The sequence below is a fragment of the Pelodiscus sinensis genome, chromosome 2, assembly GCF_049634645.1.
Source record: "Pelodiscus sinensis isolate JC-2024 chromosome 2, ASM4963464v1, whole genome shotgun sequence".
In the NCBI taxonomy this organism is placed as follows: domain Eukaryota; kingdom Metazoa; phylum Chordata; order Testudines; family Trionychidae; genus Pelodiscus; species Pelodiscus sinensis.
The window spans coordinates 38,111,480-38,134,155 of record NC_134712.1 but is presented as its reverse complement, the minus strand read 5'-3'; the positions used below and the strand labels follow the sequence as shown (position 1 = coordinate 38,134,155).

General features: G+C 43.5%; 1 protein-coding gene across 1 annotated transcript in view; it reads left to right on the top strand.

Moving 5' to 3' along the window:
* Positions 1-22,676, top strand: part of LAPTM4B (lysosomal protein transmembrane 4 beta) — a 94,033-nt gene continuing 71,357 nt past the window's right edge. The window contains exon 1 of the mRNA XM_075920334.1: positions 1-242. Coding sequence (XP_075776449.1) covers positions 141-242 — 102 coding nt within the window. The 5' untranslated portion in view covers positions 1-140. The remainder of the gene's footprint in view (positions 243-22,676) is intronic.

The window sequence follows — 22,676 nt, the reverse complement described above, 5'->3', positions numbered from 1 at the left end:
GCTGCCCACGTGTTCTCCCGCCCGCGCTCTCGGTGCTCAGTCGCCGCAGTGCTCGCGCCGCGGTTCGGCCTTAGTGAGGCACCGGCACGCGCCGCTCCGGCACCCTCGGGCGGCCTGAGGGCGAGCGGAGCCGGGCGGCGATGAGGGCGATGAGCTCCCCGTGGGCTCGGTTCTACTCCAACAGCTGCTGCCTGTGCTGCCATGTGCGCACCGGGACCATCATCCTCGGCGTCTGGTACCTGGTGAGCGAGGCCGGCGGCTAGAGCCGCGCGCCTGAGCCGGGGCTGCAGCCCTGGCCTGGCTGTCTTGGGAAGGGGCCTTGGGAGCTTGCTCTCTTAGCGGGGGGAGGGGCGACGCTCGTAGGCGAAACGGGGTGGGGACCCTGTGGAAATGCGCTGCCTTCCCGTGGGCTTGTCCCAAGAACCCGCAGTGTCACAAGTCGAGCAGCCAAAGCTGCACTTGGCGCGTGTGTTGAATGGGGCGCGTGAAAGGGGCGCCCCTTGTGTATGCGGGGGTGCAGGCTTTCAAGACGCTGACAGTTCTGGCTCCAGCACCTGCAATGCCAGCCCTGGCAGGACTCAAAGCCCAGATCCCAATGCTTGTGTTGCTGTGGGCCACAGGCACATCAGATTTTTGCTATGCAGTAGGTGCTGCTGAATATCTTCTCCATTTAGCCAGGGGATTTTTGGAGGGACAAAAGTGAGCTGGTCCAGGGGTCAGCACTGTTGTGCCAGGATGCAGTAAAGCGTGGGACATTTGGTGCAAAAGCAGTAGCTCCAGTTGAGAGTAGCCCTGTTCAAACATAGAATGTGGGTAGATTTGGGGGTCAGAATTTGCAAAGGTGCAGATTTTCTCTTATAGTTATACTGGAGTTTTGACTAATGTCCAATGAGAGCACGTTGGGAAATGTTAGGCAATGTGGTCATTGTGGTTGCTTGGAAAAGAGGGTTTGTTAAATCCCCCAAGGGCTCTTGCTTATTGGCTTTCCATTAGAGGAGAGGTGGGGAACCTTTTTTTGCATCAGGGGCTGCCAACCCACAGAAAAATCAGTTGGGGGCCACACACAAGTTAGAAGCAAAAAAGAAACCCTCACTGACGAGATCCTCAACTAAAAAAGAGAGAGACACTCCTCACGTTCTTCTTATGCCCCTTTGGAGGCCCAGGCTAGTAGATTTTGTATGTGCTCCAGCTATGCTGGGAGATGGGGGGGGGGGGGGAAGTGGAGCACCAGTGTGGGCTCCCCAATGGTGAAGGGGGAAGCCTTGAGACTTGGGGGCCAGATCCAAGCAAGCCAGGAGCCACCAGATCTTGCCCCTGGATCTTAGGTTCCCCACCACTGCGATAGAGACTTAATGGAAATAGGCAAACCAAAAGCCCTTTGTATTGTTTGAACAGGAAATGTGCATTTGGGCCTGATGCTTTTTTTTCTCTGTTATACTGGTGTACAACAGGAATAACTCCATTGAAGCTAAGGGGTTCCACTGGTGCAGGTGGAAGGGGAAGTGGGTTCAAAGATTTCAGGGCATGCTAATAAAACAGCCCATGAAGTTGTCTCCTGAAATGTCCATATTTCTTTAGAAAGAGCTCTTGAAATTGTGCCAACTACCAACAACCCATTGCTTTGGACAGCTTAACACAAATGTTTCCAGAAAAACACTATCCAAATGGAAAACCTAACTGTCTCAGAGGGGAACAGCAGTCATAGTTTATTTAAGAGATTTCCATTTTATTGAAATGGGAGGTGATTCCATTGACTATCAAAAGAAACTTACAATAATCAAAAACAGCTAACCGTTAAGAGCTTGAAAGCGTTGGGGGTAGCCATGTTAGTCTGTAACTAAAAAAACAGCAAATGGTCCTGCAGCGTCTTAGGGTAGTCTACACTGTACACTTATTTAGAAATAAACTATTCTGGAAGAAATACTCTGAAATAGCTTATTTCAAAATAGCACATCTACACTACAGGGAAGCCTTAAAATTAGTCTGAGTCAGGCAGCCCTAATGTGGACGTTACCTCGATTTAGAGCCCTTGGAGGCACTGGGGAGTAATTACTTTGAATGGCCCTGGAACACACTGAAATAGTGTTCCTTATGGAATAGGATTGACAGAAATCGAAATAAGCTATCTGTTATTTTGACTTTATTTCAAAATAACGGAATCGCTCTGTAGAGACTCACATTATTTTGGAATAATGGCCATTATTCCAAAATAACGCTGCTGTAAAGACACAGACTACCCTTAGAGACTACCAAAAATGTAGTCATGAGCTTTCCTGGGCTCAGATGAAGAAGTAGGTTGTGCTCAGAAAGCTTGTGATACTATACGGTGCTGCAGGGCTATTAATGGCTTGTTAGAGGGTTGGATGGGAATAATTGTTTGTTTAAAATTTACATATTCTTCATTGTATGGGTTCTCCTCTTTTGTGTGTATCTTAGATTTTAAACTCTGTGGATTAGGGATTTTCTCTTTGACTCCCATCTTGTTGCTGATTTTTTTTTTAAGCAGTGATTTCAATGAGCAATTCTATTTCAAAATGTTGAGAGAGTATCTTTCATTGTGAGCACTGCTGTAAGAGAAATAATAAGAATCCCCAATTGCTTGCCTCAGTCCATGCTTATTTCAAATACTTTCATACTTTGCCTTTTACAATTATTGTCCTGCATCTTTGATTGTTGCTGGTAGCTGGTGTGGAATTCTGATTTCAGCTGCTAATGCTGCTTTTCAGGAGAGTGGCTATTTCTGGAGATAAAGCCTCTGAAGGGTTGTATTATTAGCAACGTAATCCTTATAAGATACAGTAATTCCCTGCAGGCTGCCACTATCTGTAAATCTGCAAGCAGTTGACTTCCTAGACAGACCATAATGAACTTAGAAAGTAGCATTTAGATGCTGCCTAAGTTAGAAAGTTCACAATGTTCAGGTTGTGAAAAAAGTGTGCTTTTAAGCATTATATTTTAAATTGTCATTTTAGGGATTCACTAGTCTAATTTGAGGCAGGGTGAATGGTTGCTTAGCACTAACCTAATGACTAGAATAATAAATAAAAAGTAGGCCTGTTTTCTAATGAAATTATGACAGTTAACCCAATATTTGTATATTTTTAAATAGATTTCCAAAAACAATGTTGACTATAGGGGTAGCAAATGGTAAATTACGCTGTTAGTTGAATCAATGCTTATCTTATTGTTGGTATATATTAAGCATATTCTGGTATTAGGCTGAACATCTTTTTTACATTCATGGTTAGTGTTCATGTGAAAGGCGTGGAAAGTCTTATAATCATTGGTAGTATTGAAGCTCTTTATTTGCCCAATAATTAAGTATTTAGACTTTTGTGTGTCATGTATTTTTTTTTAAAATTTATTCATCAGTGTTTACTAGAAAAGGCTCTTTCATCTTCTACTTTTATAAGCTATTAGCTAGGCAAACTGCACGAGTTCCTTTTCTTGACTATCCTGCCTCCACTCCTTGGGTAGCAATGTAGGGAAATCAGCTACGCAGAGGTCAGTGCTGACATTGCAGGATTTGCAAGTGTGTCGTTATAACAAAGAAATCTGAATCATTACTTCAGACTAAGCAGTTTTATTTCATGCTGTATTCAGTCTTCTCCACATCTTGATACAGAGACCAGAGTTGGAATTGGACTCCAAGGCTATCCATTGTTTTTCAGATACATGGCATTGCATATTAGACCCAGGTTTATTTGCTAGCCTCTGAAATTTCCTTTGGAAACAAGTGGAAATGGCAGGGTTGTAGTTGCTATAGGGCATCTTGCTAAATAAATTCATCAGAGTAATTAAAAGGCTAAGTTGACATCCATTAGAAGTCATAAAACAGTCTGGGTCCTTTAAAACTGATGTTACACTAAGTAAATTATGTGTTTAATTATTTATTGCTTTTATGTTAATATAATATAGTTAAACGCAATTATTTGCAGGCATGTACTGTGGTATCTGGGATATTTATAGTACTGAAGGAGAGTTCCTTTTTTATTGCAGCTCCATTGTGGTCATGTCCTAAAAGCATTTGAGCATGTCTTCCAGAAGGCATTGCTTTATTAACTCTGTTTTCAGTGTTCAGGGTTGGATGAAATCTTTTTAACCTGGCTCAAGAAAATCTAGGTGAAGAACATTTTGGCTTTCAAATAATTTTTAAAAGAACATTTTCAATAAGAAATGGGAACTAAATGCAACAGTTAAACTTTCATGTGATTTAAATATAAACATAATCTTGTACATTATCTTAATTAAAATATTTCCATACACTTTCGTTTCTTCTCCACACTGTGTACAACTGTCCTACAACGTGAACTGAAATTATTCAAATTGATATTAGTAATTACATGAAAGGAGAGTAGATTCCCCACACATGCCATATGGTTGTAGATAATTTTGGAAGGCTGTAATTAAATTTGGAAGGCTGTAATTTCAATAGAAATTCTTGATGAATATAGTTAAGAGTTTATGAAGAAATGTACAACTAGCAAATATACAGAAGCAAAATACTAAATAAATCAGGGCTATATTTCTTAAGTAATCCGCTAACCTGGTTGAAAAGACACAGGTATTATCACTCCTGTATAAAAAGCTTTTTGTATTGCAGGATATCAAGCATGACTTTGTAATACATAGTATGGTGCATATATTTTATAAATAAAGGATGGGTAGGTGTTGGCTACCTGACTTTGAGAGAGCTGTATTATTCATGAATAGCAAAGCCATAGGTGAATTCGTCAGATTATCTCAAATAAGCACCAACAATGTCATTTACCACACCAGTATGAACTCTGCCGGACAATATTTTATAAAAAATGGCTGTTACATTATTCATGTAAATGTTATTTTATAACGAGTCTTAAGATGGGATGATTTCAGGGTTCAAAAATTCACATTTAGAAAGGTGATGGAAGTAAGGATACATTTCTTTGGTACATTTTCTTTGCCTACTTGAAGTAGTTCAGCATTTCAGAATACTGGAGGTACTGCTGGCAGAGTTTAGTGAACAGAGTGCTGATGATGTAGTCTAAGTGGCATGATCAGAATACTTTGTTACATCCCTATTGCTAGAATCCCATGATATTCTTTTTAATTTTTTATCTTATTTTGGGGCATTTATTATTTTGTTTTATCCATTAAAATATTTTATTTTTCTTTCTATTACTTTTACAGTAAAATACACCAGATGATTGAACAGTAAAACTCCAGTTGTCTGGCATCCAGTGGTCTGGTACTCCTGCTAGTCCAGCACCACCTGGAACCCGGAAGTGCTCCAGGCTGCCAGACAATTGGAGCTGCTCTGCCCCGGGCTTCCCGGAGTCAGCTGCTGGTCAGTTTCAGCAGCGGCTGACTTGGGGATGCCTAGGGTAGAGCGCCTGGGGCAGAGCAGCTGGGGTGCTGCTGGGTTAGTCCCGCAGCGCCATACCCCCCCATCCCAGACCCCTCATAGCTCCCCCTTCCGATAGTCTGGTATATCTGATAATCCGGCACCCCCTGGGTCCTAAAGGTGCCGGATTATCGGAAGTTTACTGTATATCAGTGAAAAGTGTATAAACTAGGATTGTGAAAGGTTAACCTGTTAACTGGTAAGCATCACCCACAGGGGATCCACTGTGGACAAGGGCTGCTCCAGCGTCTGCCAGCGCCTGGCTCCCACCAGCTGAGCTTGAGCAGTCTGCAGTCCAGATCCTGTTTAGTTGGTTAACCTAACATTTATCCAGTTAACTTAACATTTAACCGATTAACTGGGATTTTACATCTGTAATAAAAACCCAATGTGTCTATCCTACATCATTTTATTAAGTATTATGCATTATTCCACACATTGAGTAGTATGACAGCCCCCACTAAGTCACCCACCCCAGATAAATTTACGAAGTACTGCAGCCCCCAGATAATCCCTACTTCTCTATTTTATGTAGTATTTTATGATTGTTCATTTTATTTTGTTGTTTTGCATTTGTGGGTCTAGATATTACTCTCATATGTGGGAAAGGGCAGTGTCTGTTCATGCTCCCAACATGCACACAACATGGTAGAGTACTTAACACAGTTTCATACAAAGATTAGCAATTAAATGAACATTGCCTTCCCACAATACACTATAATGGACCAGAGAACTATTTGTTACTGTCATGTACCAGAGTCTAAGGGTGCGAAGTGCTGTACAAATGCAGAACAAAAAGACAGTCCTATGTTTCTACAGCCACTGTCTGTTTTTTTTCTGGTAAAACAATATGCTTTATAGTTAGAAACAAAGTAATGTAAAAGGTAACCTGCATGGAGTGGATTTGTCTAATGTAGTAGGATGAGTATCAAACTCCTAGACTTTAAAACAACTTGTGCAAACAAGGGACTTTAAAATGTGTTTTATTCAAGTAAATGTGTAACTACTGAAAATTTCAGTGGCTACACGTGTGGGGGCAGGTGGCTCTGTGGGAACTGGTACACCTGCAGTGTCTTCTGCCTGCCCCCGCCCCCCCACGCAACACAGAGATGGGGATTCACAGGCGGCTCCGTGGGAACTGGTAAGTGCATGGAGCTGGCTTAAAAGCTTGTATCAGAGATAGCAGCGTGAGGATCGGGGTCTGTGTGTAATTGTGTACATGGTTACACTTTCACATCACTAGTGCAGACATTGTTTTGTAATGAAGTGGGGATGGTTGTTTGGCTGTCTGAGCAGAGAGCACGGGAGTAATGTCCGTTCATAATGTTAGTAACAAGTTCAATTAAGAGGTTTTATTTTTTTGCACTACATGGGGATCTGTAATATCAGATATGAAATATGAGATCAAATATAATGTTCAGTGAACATGTATCTTGTGTGGAAACCAGCTGCAAATATTGTAAATTAAAAATGAAATGGGGACTATGAGAGAACTTCTGGGTAATTATTCCTAATTAAATTTTGACTGTGAGCTGTCAAAGTGTATTGGGACTGAAACAATCCCAATTTGAAATTACAGTATAATGGTATGTTAAAAATAAGAAATTATGCTTGTACTAATCCTAGTTGTCCAGTTAATGTTAACTAATCAGTAATAATATCCTCTTTGCAAAGCTCCACAACAGCAATTATAAATGCAAGCTATCAGTAATCTGACTCTGTTCCTTATATGTTTTTTAAATAAATAAAAGAGAATCAGGTGTGCTGCCATTCTCTGTAGGATTTTCCATTACCAGTTTGCATAGTGAGGGATGTTTATGTAAGCACAAAGGATTTGATCCTGCACCATTCAAGAAAGCAAGAATCTTTCCATTGTGTTGAATTAGAACAGGATCAACCCATAATAAGAAAATATTAAGCATATGCTTAATTTTAAATTCAGTGGAATTAAGTATATGCTTTAATCAAGACCTAAACATCTGTACTGAAGCCTACATACCAAAGAAATAAGAGGAATGTATTTCTCTCCACCCCCCCCACACCTTTTTGCTATCCTGTATAAACCCCTCTATGTAGCTATAACACTAATGCATTCTGATTCCTGGTTCCCTGTTGACTCCAGCACCAAGCTTTTTTAGTGTTTTTGCTTCATTGTGTTGAAGGGAGCTGTCCAACAATTCAGCATCAGCATTTTGTTTCTGTTGTGGGTTTGGCATTGGCCAGAGGTCCATTCCATGTTTGAACAGGGGATTCTGAGAGGGAAAATGTCAAAGGAGAATGCAATTTTTTAAAAAAGCCCTACAGTTTGGACCTCCCTGGTCTGGTACCTTCAGAACCTGTGTCTGATCCCGGATGAGGGATTTTGCTGGAGCACGGGACCACGGATGGTAATTTGTGGACCCCCTGCTGCCAGCCCCTGTGGCCCTGGCCCAACTGCTGCCCTCCCAGCTGGCTCTGCCCTCGCTGCTCTGTCAGCGCTTGCTGTCCTACTGGGTAGCCCCACTGCCTCTGCACTCCTCGGCTCCTGCTATCACACCCAGATCCTGGTGCTGCACTAGGAACGCCCCCTGCCTCTACTCCCTGGGCTCCCACTACTGTGTCAGACAGCCCCGCTTCCTGTCTGTGAACTGGGTTTCTGCTGCTGTATCGGGCAGCCCCGCTGCCTCTGCGCTGGGCTCCTGCTGCTGAGTGTGGGACTCCCACTGCCTTGCCAGCTTGCTCACCCTCCACTAGAGGGCTCTGGTCCTGTTGGACCATGGATGTTGCTGGACCAGAGAATCCCCATTAGGAGAGTTTCAACCTGTATAGCATTTTGTGAAAAGATAGCTATTAAGTTGCACAAGTACAACATTAAGGAACGTGGCATAAGAACATAGAACAAATATCTGAGTTTGTAGCTTACCATAATTGTACTTGAATCTGTTATTTGCGGGAGAGACTCAATATGAATTTCCAATCTTAGCATTTTGTTTCTTGATTTTTGCAGTTTATCACTGCTCAGAAGCTTGAGGCTGCTCACTCTAGCTCAAGCTTAGTTTTTTCACTGTAAAGCAGAAAGCTATTCTAAGGTTTTACTGGCAATAATATTTTTGTAGATGGAAGGCAAAACAAAGTACTTTTCACAGAGGAACATTGTGCCATTGATTTTTAAGTGGATCACTCTCCGTTGAAGTTAGTGGGTTATATTTATCTTGGACATCAAAGCCAAGATTAGATGCAAAATACTTTCTTTTGGAGTGTGTTCTCACTATATTTCTTGTAGTTTTTCAAGTCCAGTGAGAAAATAGTATGAGTAATCCCTGCACAGAGATACATATTTTAAAAGTACTATTGTTCTCATCTCTCAAGAATTTGGTGGTGCTTCAGTAATAATAATATAGATTAAATATTGATCACCGAAACAAACTGAATATACCCTGGTCTGGGGAACCTTTCAAGCAGCTATGGCCCTGTAAGTCTTACATAGTTGATTTTTACTGATGAGTAGTTCTTTTAACTTTAATGGAACTACTCACACCAGTGAAGGGTTGGTAGGATGAAAGAGACTTTTGAGAAACAGGAGATTCCAAAATGAAAATGTCAATTTTTCTTGAATGACTGTCTGTATTAACTCTCCAACAAAGTCCCCATTTTTATAATGTAAAAATTATCACAGTAAAGTCTATTGTGCTGTACTGTATTAGAAAATGGGGAACAGCAGCAGCCAGTGCTAGTTCATGAGTTCCACGTGTATAGTGAGTACATGATGATGGTGTAATGTGTTTTAGTTAGAAATTATGGGATTTCCTTATTTTATAAATCCAAGAAAATGGATTCTAGAAGGGCTTTGCTCAGCTTTTATAAATTTATTTTGATAACTATTGTGTGGTGATGAAGGGCTGGATTCCCTCCTTGTGTAATCAGGGAGTAAAGGGGAGGAAGTCTCAGTAAAGGTTGCCCATGGAGTTTCTTCTCATTGTGTTTTTGAGGGTTCTTTGCCCTTGCTGAATGAACTGTCTGTATGATCCTCTGGGATTTGCAAGACACAAAGGCAATCCCTATGAATGCTCTGCGAGCTGTGGAGATCCCAGTACCTCCCCCCACTTCTTGGTAGTGTGATAACAAAGGAGACTAGTCATTAGCCATTCCCCTCCCCACCTTCTTGCTGTGATCAGAGCTGCTTCCAATAACTTCCCTAAAGAGGGCTCTTCATTCTAGGAATTGAGTACTTGAGTTGACTACTTGCATTTCCCCTCCATCCTCCTTGCTGCCTTTATATCAGAGGCAGCAAGGTGGTGGTGGGGGGAGGAGCAGGAGCCGGCTGTTAGTACCTTTTAAAAGGCAGAGGTGCAGTGGTCCGGGATCCCATGCAAGCCGGGACTGGTCCCAGACCTACCTCTGCTGCTTTCCAAGTCTGGCTCTTATTAAATTTAAAAGGCAGAGCTGCAGCGGTCCCAGAGCAGTTCTGCAGAGCGCCTCCCCTTATCGATTAATCATGCAGTCAATACAAAATTGTATCGACTACATGATTAGCCTAATAGCCACTCCTTAACAACTTTACTTCACTCCAGGGAGACCCCATGGATAGCCTGCATCTGTTGCTTTTTCCTGGGGAAAGTTTGCAGGACTGGAAACAGTTTGGGCCCACCAAGTGGCCGCTTCTCCCTAGCGTATTGTAGCCCCAAACCCAAGATGATCCCTCTGCAGAATATTGGAAAGAGTGGGATGGAACCTTGGAGATGGCTAATTCCCCCTCTTGTGGGCCATGATTAAATATTTTTCTTTAAAATTTGGTGTATGTTTCAGTAACTTGATTATAATCTCTCCTGCTAAGAACATAATTTACAAAATTAATGCTTGGTCTGCAGAAAACTGCAAAATCTATAAAGACCCTCAATCTTTGGGGCTTGCCTGTTTTCTGTGAATGCTGAGTTCTGTTTGTCCAATATACAGCTTTTTGAGAAAAGGAATGAAGTGAATGCCTCTAGGTCTGCCTGTTAGCACTATAGAGAAATAGTTTAAAATACAATAATGATTAATTGCTTGCTTCATGAATTGCCTTCCAGTGGAAAGACTTAACAAAACCATAAGGACATTAGGGAACAGACTTGTCCATTACTGCACATTGCGGAAAAATAACCCCAACTATACATATAATATGATGGGGGCTAATTTAGCTACAACTAATCAGGAAAGAGATCTTGGAATCATCGTGGATAGTTCTTTGAAGACATCCACGCATTGTGCAGCGGCAGTCAAAAAAGCAAACAGGATGTTAGGAATCATTAAAAAAGAGAGAGAAAATAAGACTGAGAATATCTTATTGCCTTTATATAAGTCCATGGTACACCCACATCTGGAATACTGCATACAGATGTGGTTTCATCTCAAAAAAGATATACTGGCATTAGAAAAGCTTCAGAGAAGGGCAACTAAAATAAGGGGTTTGGAATGTGTCCCATATGAGGAGAGATTAAAGAGACTGGGACTTTTCAGCTTGGAAAAGAGGAGACTAAGGGGGGGATATGATAAAGGTCTATAAAATGAGTGGTATCGAGGAAGTGAATAAGGAAAAGTTATTTACTTATTTCCATAATATAAGAAATAGGGGCCACCAAATGAAATTAATGGGCAGCAGGTCTAAAACAAATAAAAGGAAGTTCTTCCTACAGCGCATAGTCAATCTGTGGAACTCCTTGCCTGAGGAGGCTGTGAAGGCTAGGACTATAACAGGGTTTTAAAGAGAACTAGATAAATTCATTGAGGTTAAGTCCATAAATGGCTATTGGCCAGTATTGGTAAGAAATGGTGTCCCTAGCCTCTGTTTGTCAGAGGGTGGAGATGGATGGCAGGAGAGAGATCGCTTGATCATTACCTGTTAGATTCGCTCCCTCTGGGCCACTGTCGGCAGACCGGGTACTGGGCTGGATGGGCCTTTGGTCTGACCGAGTATGGCTTTTCTTATGTTCAGAGTCTACTTCTCTCAACTCAAGCTGACAGGGGAGCTACCTACAAAATGAAGTTCCATGCTACAAGAATTGAGACTGTATAGTCAATGAAATTAGTATCTCCCTCACAAGCAGTGTTACTAAGTCTGAGGTGACAGAAACAGGCCTTGACCGTGTGAGTGTGATTATAGTGAAGAAGGTTGAACTCATGCAAGGACAGTTTAAAAGTCTCTAGGCATTCTTTGGTACAGTTTCCTCAAACATCTGTTTTCCATTTTTAATACAAATAACCAGGCTAGCACACCTGCTTTCTCAACTCGAATATAAGAGCTGTCATAGTGGAAATGGACTTTTTTGGTTGTAACCAATGCTCACTTTTTAAAAAATGATATTTAAACATGCAGGAAAGGACTCTACAACTGCTTAAGGACATGGGAGACTGAAAGTTAGTCTGTAACTCGCCACAGGGATTTCAGTGTTGCTTTTTTAGCTCTGATTCTCTCATCCATTCATATGCAAACATCTCCAAAATGTCAAACCATGATTTTTTTAAAGTCTGGATGAGTCATCAAAAAGAATGACACTTGCAACAAAGCTCCAGGTTATCTTTTAATAACCACAGTCAGACACAGTTGTCTTGCTCACTTATCTATAATAGTTTGTTGATTTCTAAATTTGAAGCAAATGAGTAATAAAAGTTTATATATATTTATAAACTTTATAATATATAAAAAAGTCCTTTTAAATCTGAAGTCAAATCATCCCAGTGGGTTTAATTGTCTGATCCTTTTTGCGAGACCAGATGGTTGATGAGTGACACAGTTTATGCACACTTGTGAGGGAGGCAAAGATGGATTTAGATTCAGAATATAACACATGGATATTTATATTTGTTTTACATAGAAATATAAAATCTTGTATATAATCTTGACTGCACTTACTGCAAGGAGTTAATCAATCAGGTGAAGTATGTTTAGAAGTTCTGATTAAAGGCTGCTGTTAATCTGGGTTTGATAGTGAGCCAGAGATTAACACATTAAGCTTTGTAAATTTACTATTTGTGATACTGACTCTCATAAATTCCATATGTCAAAGATATGTGAAATACCAAAAAGGTAACTTACAGTATTTCTTTTTGTTCCACATTTTATTGCCTGAGCCATATTTTGACTGCAGAGATCTTGGAAGTTGACATTAGAGTCTAATTATTTCTCCAGGTCAGGCATGTGTTCCAAGTTTGGCCTAGCAAGGCTTGTAAACAGCCTGGCTTCTGGCAAAGAGAGATCTCTTTTTGGCAAATGGGTGAATGCTGGCAAGTATCTATACGTTGAAACTCTTAACTGGGATTCTCTGGTCCGACAGCATCCATGGTTGGATGTTGCAGGACCATAGAGTCCTGGTGGAGGGACAGTGGCAAAGACTCCTACGGGGCTGGCAAGGCAATGGGCTGTCCACACCAACCAGCCAGTGGGATTGCTCAGCGTGGTTGGGAGACCCAGTGTGTGGCTGCCTGGTGGAAATGGGTGCCGCGGTAGCTGTGGCTCAATAAGGTGGGGAGCTACGGTGCACAACAGCAGCTCCCCGGCTGATCTTGGAGCTATGGCACACAGAGATTGTTGCCCAGCGGTGTCAGCAGGGCCAGCAGGAGATGGGAACTGGCTGGGAGGCCAGTGGGCTGGGCTGGGGAGCCAGTGGCAGGGGTCCAGAAATGACCTCCGTTGGTCTGGCAAAATCCTTCATCCAGGACTGGTCAGGTCCCAAGGGTGCCTGTAGTTGGATTCACTTCTGTACCCTGAGATTAAACCCGGTAGTCGGGAGTAGGAGGTTTGAGATCAGAGACAACCTCCTCTCAGAATAAGAGAAGGAAAGTGGTCCATATTGATCAGACATGTAAAAATTCTGGCAGGGTCCAGAGACAGTGCTTTGCTGGCAGGTGACCAGTGCTTGCCTTACTAGCAAGTTCAGGGGGGAAGGAACACACTGAGCTTCTAACTAGTACACTTCTCTAGTCCCTGTCATAGGTCTCCTCTATCTTTCTTATGGCTACTGTTGGCATAGTCCTCTAGCTAAAAAGGGGTTGTTGGTAATGTTTTCAAGCCCTAGGATGCTCTTCCATTTTACTTCTGTTTTTTATTGAACAAGTTCTTTTTCTAGGAGATTTTGAATCATTTAACGATTTTCATGGCAAAGGTTTTCAATAGATCTTTGGAAAATTCTATTTATGCAAAGTTGCATATTCCAGCTCCAGGGATATTTGCAGATTAGTGTGGTCTTGTCATTTGCCACATTAGGGATTATCAGGTTCAGTTACTGTTCCCTACAGTCTGCTGTGCTCACAGTTTCCTTACATATCTCATTTAGTACAGAGGGTTCTGATTGTAAGAGGAAAAAATCAACTTTTCCCAAAGACTTTAATTTCATTCTGATCATTTTTATATTTAATGTGTAAACCAGAAGTCCCAGGAATGGAAAACAGTGACATGACAGGTAGTAAGATTTCTAACTACTCACTCTTCCTAAAGAAGATGGGAGAGGTTCCATAGGATTGGAAAAGGGGCAAATATAGTGCCCATCTATTAAAAAGGGGGGAAAGGTTGAACTGGGGAATTACATACTGATCAGATTAATTTTGTGCTTGGAAAAATAATGGAGCAAATATTTAAGTAATCAATCTGCAGTGATCTAGAAGATAAGGTGGTACAGTTCAGCGTGTATGTGTCAAGGACTAAATCTTGTCAGACCAACCTATTAGCTTTCTCTGACTGGGCAACAAGCATTGTGGGTAGGAGAAGTGGTAGATTTGGTATATCTTGACTTTAGTAAGCCTTTTGATATACTGCTAGATGCAGCTGCTATTAGGTGACTGCATAACCGATTGGGAAAGTGTTCCCAAAGAGTGGTTGACAGTCAAGCTAGTAGGGCATATCAAGTAAGGTGCTACAGGATTAATTCTGGATCCCGTTTGGTTCAGTATGCCATTATTTAAATCATTGATGGAGAGTACACTTATAAAGTTTGTTGAAGATAAGAAGCTGGGAGGGTGTGCAAGTGCTTTGGCGTATAAGATTAAAATTCAAAGTGATCCAGACAAACCGGAGAAATGGTCTGAAGAAAATAGGATGAAATTAAATAAGGATAAATGCAAAGTGTACCTGCCTAAATGGAATAATCAGTTGCACGCGTACAAAATGGGAAATGATTGCCTACGAAGAGTACTACTGAAAGATATCTCAGTCATAATAGATCACAAGCTAAATATGATCTAATACTTAGTGTGGTAAGGGAGGAATAGCAAACCTCCTTCTGGGATGTATTAGCAAGGGTGTTGTAAACAAGGTACAAGTTGTACAGTAAACTTCCGATAATACGGCACCTTTAGGACCCAGGGGCTACGTCTACATTGGCCCCTTCTCCGGAAGAGGCATGTTAATTTCCAACTTCAGAATAGGGAAATCCGCGGGGGATTTTGAAGTAGGAATAAGAGATCCTCCGGAAAAGGGCTTTATTCCGGAGGATCGCGCCAGTCTAGATGCTTTTTTTCCAGCTTTTCCCCAGGCCGGAAAAAAAGCGGCGGCCATGTTTATTTAAATCCCGCGGGGGATATTTAAATCCCCCGCCGATTTCCCTATTCTGAAGTTGGAAATGAACATGCCTCTTCCGGAGAAGGGGCCAATGTAGACGTAGCCAGGGGGTGCCGGATTATCAGAAGGGGGGGCTGTGAGGGGTTTGGGGTGGGGGAATGCCACCCCAGGCCCCTCATAGCCCCCCCTTCTGATAGTCCGGCTCTGCCCCAGGCGTCCCCATTCAGCCGCTGCTGGTCAGTTTCAGACGCAGCTGAATCGGGGACGCCTGCGGCAGAGCAGCTGGGGTGCTGTCGGGTTGGTCTGGTAGCACCGAGGAGCGGCGCTACTGGACCAACCCGGCAGCACCCCAGCTGCTCTGCCCCAGGTGTCCCCAAGTCAGCCGCTGGTTAGTTTTAGCAGTGGCTGAATCAGGGACAGCTGGGGTGCTGCTGGGTTGGTCCGGTAGCATCGAGGAGCGGTGCTACTGGACCAACCTGGCAGCACCCCAGTTGCTCTGTCCCCGGCTTCCCCAATTCAGCCGCTGGTCAGTTTTAGCAGTGGCTGAATCAGGGAAGCCGGGGGCAGAGCAGCTCCAATTGTCTGGCTGCCCGGAGCATTTCCGGGTTCCTGATGGTGCCGGACCATCAGGAGTGCCAGACCATCAGATGCCAGACCAACGGAGTTTTACTGTAATTCTTCCACACCGCTTCATGCTGATTAGGCCTCAACTGGAATATTGTGTCTAGTTCTGGGTATTGCATTTCAGGAAAGCTGTAAACAAATTGGAGTAAGTCCAGTGAAGAGCAATAAAATGGTTACAAATCTAGAGAACATGACCCATAAGGGAAGTTTTACAAAATGGGTTTGTTTAGTCCGGAGAAGAGAAGACCGAGAAGGGATATCGTTTTCCTTTGCATAGTAGGGCATTACAAGAGGAGGAGGAAAAATTATTCTCCTTCTCTGAAGATGGGAAAAGCAGCAATGGTCTTAAATTGCAGCAAAGGCTTCTTAGGTTGAGGTATTAGAAACACATTCCTATCAGAGTGGTTAAGCACTCGAATAAATTAGTCTGGGAGGTTGTGGAACTTCCATAATTGGAGATTAAGAGCATATTAGACAAACCCCGGTCAGGGATGGTCTAGATAATACTTAGTCCTGCCATGTGGTCAAGGATTAGGACTAGATGACCTCTCAAGATCCCTTCCAGTCCTATGAGTTTATGCTCACTGGTCAGTGCAGAGTACAATTAAGGAAGGGCACTGCAGTAATAAAACACTTCTACTAACTCTATGGTGTGTGTTCTGTGGACAACTAAAGGACCTTGTTACAAGTGTTTGCAGTTTTTCATGAAATGAAGTTGGGAGTGTCTCTCCCCATCCCTTTTTGGTCTAACTCATTTGACAACTTCACGTGTATACCACACAGTTTGCAGAAGAGATTGGAATTAAAATATGGTAGGTGTTGAACAGGAGTGTGTTTTCTGAGCATTATGATGAAGTCTACAAAGTACTTTGAGGTCTTGGTATGAATGAGGAAACAAATTTGAAGTTCTGTATGTCTTATAATTGAATTTTTCAATTATCTTCTCCCTGTAATTTTATTTCTGTTGCAAAGCAATCTTTGCTTTCTATATCTTCAAATTAAGGACTGTGTCACACAGTACTTTCTTTTGTTGTAGAGTGTATTCAGATTAGTGGGAAATGTAGTTTTCTTTGTATACCTTTGCATCTTTTATTGTCTGAGTCAAATGAATCGGTATTTTTATCACGTAAGGTCATACCCTGCCCTCATTCTGTGTTTTGTTTCTCTCATTACCATCTTTCTGCTCAAAGATAGAGTAAATATTCCCCTTAAATGTTTTTAATCATGCTTTTTTTTAAAGAATCACTTATAGGGTTCATAAATTTATTTTTAGAAGCTGAGAACTATGATGGGAGAATCAGACTATAGGCAGTCCCCGGGTTACGTACAAGATAGGGACTGTAGGTTTGTTCTTGAGTTGAATTTGTATGGAAGTCAGAACTGGAACATATTGCAGGGGAAACTCTAGCCAAACATTTCTCCAGAGCTCAGTTTTATTCTCCCACACCTCACTTCCCTCAGTCCTTTATTCTCAAGCTGAGGTGTCTGCTGAGAAAAGCCGCTCCGTTTCCCTGGTCTGCTGGGGGGGGGGGGGGGGGGGGCGCTAGCTTCGCGTCTCCCTGGTCTGCTGGGGGGAAGCAGCTAGTGTGGGGTTGCCTCACCCTGTTTGTAAGTAGGGATCCGATGTAAGTCGGATCCATGTAACCCGGGGACTGCCTGTATTCTTTGAGTAATTTACTCATGTGCATTCCAATATAGGTGTGCGCGCGCAGCATGCATGCGCCATCAGAAGTTTTTCCCACAGCAGTACCCTTAAGGCCAGCAGGGAGCCCCCTGGAGTGGCGCCAGTGTACCTGCCCATATATACCCCTGCTGGCCCCCTCACCCGTTCAGTTCCTTCTTACCGCCGTGATGGTCATTGGAACAACCCTCAGCTCCTCAACGTGATCATTGTCTTCATTGTTCTTCAATCTTTAGTTAATCTTCAGCTAAGTGTCTGCAATTTAAGTTAAAGACATTTTTGCTGTTTTCTGTTGATTGCTGCCCTGCACGGTGCACGGTGCACCATACACCTGTGGCAGGGCATGCCCAGCCTGCAAGGCGTTAAGCCCTGCAAAAAGTGCGATAGGCCGATGCCGTGCGGTGACCCACACTCATCGTGCTTAAAGTGTCTGGGAGAAGCACACCTGTAAAATCTGTAAGGCCTTCAAGCCCAGGACGAAACGCAAGGAGTCGTCAGTCCTTAAGAGCCTCCTCATGGAAGCGGCTCTGGCCTCCCAGAGCGCACATGCCTCGGTGCGCGACAGTTCCACGCGCTATGCCTCTCCGGCACCGCAGGGGCCCCAGCACCGCTCTCAATCACCGGCACCTCAGAAGAAGAGGTGGCCTAACAGGGGTTGGTCCCCGCCTTAAGCATGTGCCCTCTAGTGGGGCGTGTGGCGCTGACGAGCCCGGGCCTTCTAGTTTGGGCGGGCCTGCCTCTCAGCGTGGGGACATCAGCTTTCTGGAGGACCTCCCAGAGCCATCCACACAGGAGGCCTTGGAGGCAGCGATAGTTCTAATTGAGTCCTCCCCCTACCCTCCGACTCCGGCACCCTCTAGGCAGCACGGGAACGCGCAGCACTGATCATCTTCTGGGGCGACCGAAGACATGGTGCATAAGGGCAGACGTTGCCCAGCCCCAACGGCACTGCACACAGCACCGGCCATCAAGGCACCGACACCCATGGTATGGTCCAAAGACACGGCACCAGACTTATTGTGACAACATAACCCAATGCCGTCACCACCCCGGGGCCCATCAGCACCTATCTCTGTGCGGGACCCCCACGTGGCCATGCCTCCTCCACCACCTTGGCACCGCAGCAAGCTGGAATCCATGTCTCAGCGCACCACAACTCCTTTGGCATCCGCATCAGCACCATCCTGGTCCGCCTTGGAGTATTCGTCTGACTCTGAGGTGGAATCTGAATTCTATTTCTCAGATCCCAGTCCACTGAATAGATTCTTGGTAGTAGAGCCATCCATCAGGGTAATTTTCAGGTCCCTGACCAAGTAAGTACAGAAATAAAAAAAAGAACACAGAACCCATTGATTTGTGTATAAATTGTCTTTATCAAACTTTAAAGGATTAACATTATGCTTTGCTGCCATACTTATCAAATTAAACTGATATCCCCAGGAAGGCAGTAAGATATTTAGTGTGCACTTTGTAGCCATCTACGCTTTCTTGTAAAAATTCTGTAATTTGTTTTTCATTTGACAGGTCTTTTGTGATTTGGAGTTCAAGGCTACTGCCAACAATCAGTAGTGGTCATTTTCAAAGAAGAGTGGTTATAAATCATGCTAGATTTACACTATCAATTTATTTAGCATAGACTTTAACGTTCATCACTTGATGTCATAATAATCAAAGTTGAAGTGTTTAAAGAATAACTGAAATATTTTCTGTACCTCTGATGTCAGTTTAAATGTGCTGAACCATTTTCTGTCGTCACACTGGTGAGAGAAGTTGAAGTAACAACTTGGCAATTCTTAACAGTTAGGTTAAGCAACAAGAATTCCTGATTCCACTGTCTTCACCAAATCCCTTGTCCCATGGGAACATGGCCACATCTGATCAAACAAATGTTCTATCTAATCCAATATGTTGTCTTAGTGGCCAGAGCCAGATGCTGTTAAGTATAAGCAGTCCCATGGTGGAGAAGCATAGAATAACTTGTGTTAGGGAAAGGCTTGTCTGAACCCCCCCTTCCCCCCGTTAATTTAAGGTTGGCATATGGCCTCAAGGATGAGCGTTAATATGTCTCTTTAAAAATGCTGTGTAATGTAACTAAATGTATACATTATCCATGTAAATAGCTAATCTTCTTTTGAATCCTGCTTAGCTAGTGGCTTTCAGACTTCTTGAGCTGAGTCTCCCCTTTGGGTTACAAGTTTTGGTTGTCCGTCTCTCTCTCCTCTCTCCTCTCTCCTCTTTCCCCCCTCCACCCCCCAAACAAACAGAGGAATCGGGAGTGGATCTGACACTGCCTGTGAACCCTGCCAAGTGGGGCTGAAAATTGAACTTCTTGGCATCTTTGCTGGTCCCTCTAAGGGGCATGCCCCAAGTGTCACATGCTAACTGTGTTGTAAAGGAAAAGGTTTTCCCTTTAAATTGCAGCGGATATGGGCTGGTTTAGATGAACATTTTAATGCAAACAGGGGTTTTAACTGCAACACTTTGGTTGTGTGTCATGTATGTTCCTAGTTGAGCCCTAAGTAAGAGAACTTGGTCTGCCTTCTCTATATAGTTCAGTAGTTTGCATATCACTGGCGTGTGTGACTTGATGTGTTGTAAGGTAGCAGCAGCAGCAGCTCCTGCTACTTTTGAATCACAGAAGATGTATGTTTTATTCAGCATGAACAAGAAGGCTGGTATAAAGGGAAAGAACAACAAGAAATATCTATCCTGACAGGTCAACATATGGGTTATATTGCTCTTGCTTTTAAGAACTTAAGAATGGCCTTACTGGATCGGTCCAAACATCCATCTAGCCCAGTATCCTGTCTTCTGACAGTGGCCAATGCCAGATGCCCTAGAGAGAATGAACACAACAGGTAATCATCAAGGAATTCATCTCCTGTCACCTGTTCCCAGCATCTGACAAACATAGGCTAGGGACACCACTTTCCCAGTACTTTCAACTGCTGCGTGATATGTTCTCTGATGTACCTGTTGTGCCTGGTCTTTCTATGAGTTCTGACACACATTTAATTTCTATAAACCTCTGTGAAGACGCAGGAAAATTCTGAGCCCATCTTTCTAGAGGGGAGCGGCATTCTTGCTTGATCTGGTTAGGGTATGTCTACATTGCAGTCCTCTTTCAAGAGAGAAATGCAAATGCAGATGAACGAAATTGCAAATGAAGCACGGATTTGAATTTCCCGCGCTTCATTTGCATAATCGCATCCGGGTGCTATTTCGAAATACCTTATTTCGAAAAAAGAAACGCAGTCTAGATGCGGTTATTTCAAAGAAAACCCTTCTTTCAAAATAACCCTTAAACCTCATTTTATGAGGAGTAAGGGTTATTTCGAAAGAAGGACTTACTTGCATCTAGACTGCATTTCTTTTTTCGAAATAGAGTATTTAAAAGTAGCGCCCGGACACGATTATGCAAATGAAACACGGGAAATTCAAATCCGCACTTCATTTGCAATTTCGTTAATCTGCATTTGCATTCCTCTCTCGAAAGAGGAATGCAATATAGACATACCCTTAGAGACATATCAGCTAGGCCTTCTCCTTTCACCAAGCTGAAACGGGTATTTTATTGTGGCTAATAATTATTACTTTGTAATTCTATGGAACCCTTCCAATCTATTGTGACAGAAAAGGTCAGATCTTCTATCTCACTTTAGTCCTGATCACTTTCAAGGGAGTTGAAGTTAACATTTTCAGAAAGCTCCTTTTTCTTACTGCTGTCTTTTCCCTTGTTGTCTGGTGTGCTGATAAGCACCCTACTCCTTTACTAATTCAACTGATTACGTGGATAAGTATTTCTCTGTGTAGCGGGGTCCCCCCTTCGTCCCTCAGAAGCCCCACCCCATGTCTCTCCCCATATGTCTCTGCGCCCTTTCACGTTGGCCCCTTTCTCGCTGTCTGCTCATCACGCGGACGTTCCCCGCCATGCAGCTCATGCCATCAGTGCCCGCCATCTGGCCCATCCAGGCCACCCGTTGACTGATGGGTAGCCCCCAGGCTCTCCCTGGGGTGTCCCACCGTTGTCGGAGTCACTCCTCCGGGCTCCTGCCGCATCGGCTGTTCTCCACTCCCTCCTCGCCGGGTCACCACCTGTGCGGTTCGAGAGCACAGCCAGCTCCTGCTCTCCCCCACCCCTTGGGTGTCCTGGCTGGCGCCCTGCCCCTGCACGCAGAGCACGCCGACCGCCCTCTCCTGGGCCCTAGGGCCTGCCGCTTGTGGTCCAGACCCTCCGGCGCCTGCGCTGTTGACGCGCCATTGGCCCTCAGCCACGGCCGCCGCAGTGTTCCCAGAACTGCCGGAGCCTGCAGGATAGAGGGCACCAGTGCGGGGGTCAGTGACCTCGTCACGCTCCCTGCCAAAGAAAAATCCCAGAGAAAGAGCTTGAATTACCCTGTAGCTTAATGGTTAGAGCGCTCACCCTGGAGGTGGGAGATCCAGGCTCCAGTCCCTCTGCTTCATTGACTTTTGGCTTAAGTTGTAGCAAGGAAGGCTTAGGTTGGACATTAGGGAAAAACTTAACTGTCAGGGTGATTAAGCACTGATATAAACTGCCTAGGGAGGTTGTAGAATCTCTATCACTGGAGATATTTAACAGCAGGCTAGATAAATACTATCAGGGATGATCTGGTGCTTGGTCTTGTGGTGAAAGCAGGAGACAGGACTTGATGACCTCTGGAAGTTCCTTCCGGTTCTCTGATTCTGTGCTTCTTACTACTATCAGACAGTGCTTAATGACCTGTCTTGTTTCTTCCTGCTCCTTAACTCTAGTGCAGGGATGGGGAATCTTTTTTGGGTCGGGCCAGTGACCCACAGAAAAATCAGTTGGGGAACCACACAAGTGAGGAGTCCAAACAAAAAACCCACCACCAAAAAAAACCCACCTCACTGACCCGGCCTTCAAGTGAGGAGGGGGAAAAACCTCTCATATGTAGCCCCCAACTGAGAAGCAGGGAAAAAGACATTCCCCTCAAGCCCCAGCCCTACAGGGAAGGGGGAAGAGAAGGCAGCACAGAGGTTCAGGGCTTACCCCTAGGGTCCGATTAACTCTTCTGGGTTACTAAGATTGTTTGATTTTTACGGTATCACTCTACGCCAGGCATGTCCAAAGTCCGGCCCGCGGGCCAATTGCGGCCCGTGTTCTGGTTTAATATGGCCCACAGGTAATTTGTCAATATCTATCTTTTATGGCCCCCAATGAATCCATATGTATTGAGATGAATACATTGTAAAATCTCAGTTAATGTCAGTTATAAAAATATTTGGACACAACATATATACTTGGTGTTATGTTCCTGTTCATATTTTTTGAACTTAAAAGTTGACAGACAACCTTTATTACCAATAATATGTAATGTACTTTACAATGTTCCTGACATATATTTCAGCTTCCTGGATTTTTTTTCATCTGGCCTTCAGATATGAAAGGCAGAGTGATTTAACACCTGTTTAGATTTGTCATCCATGTGACAAAATGA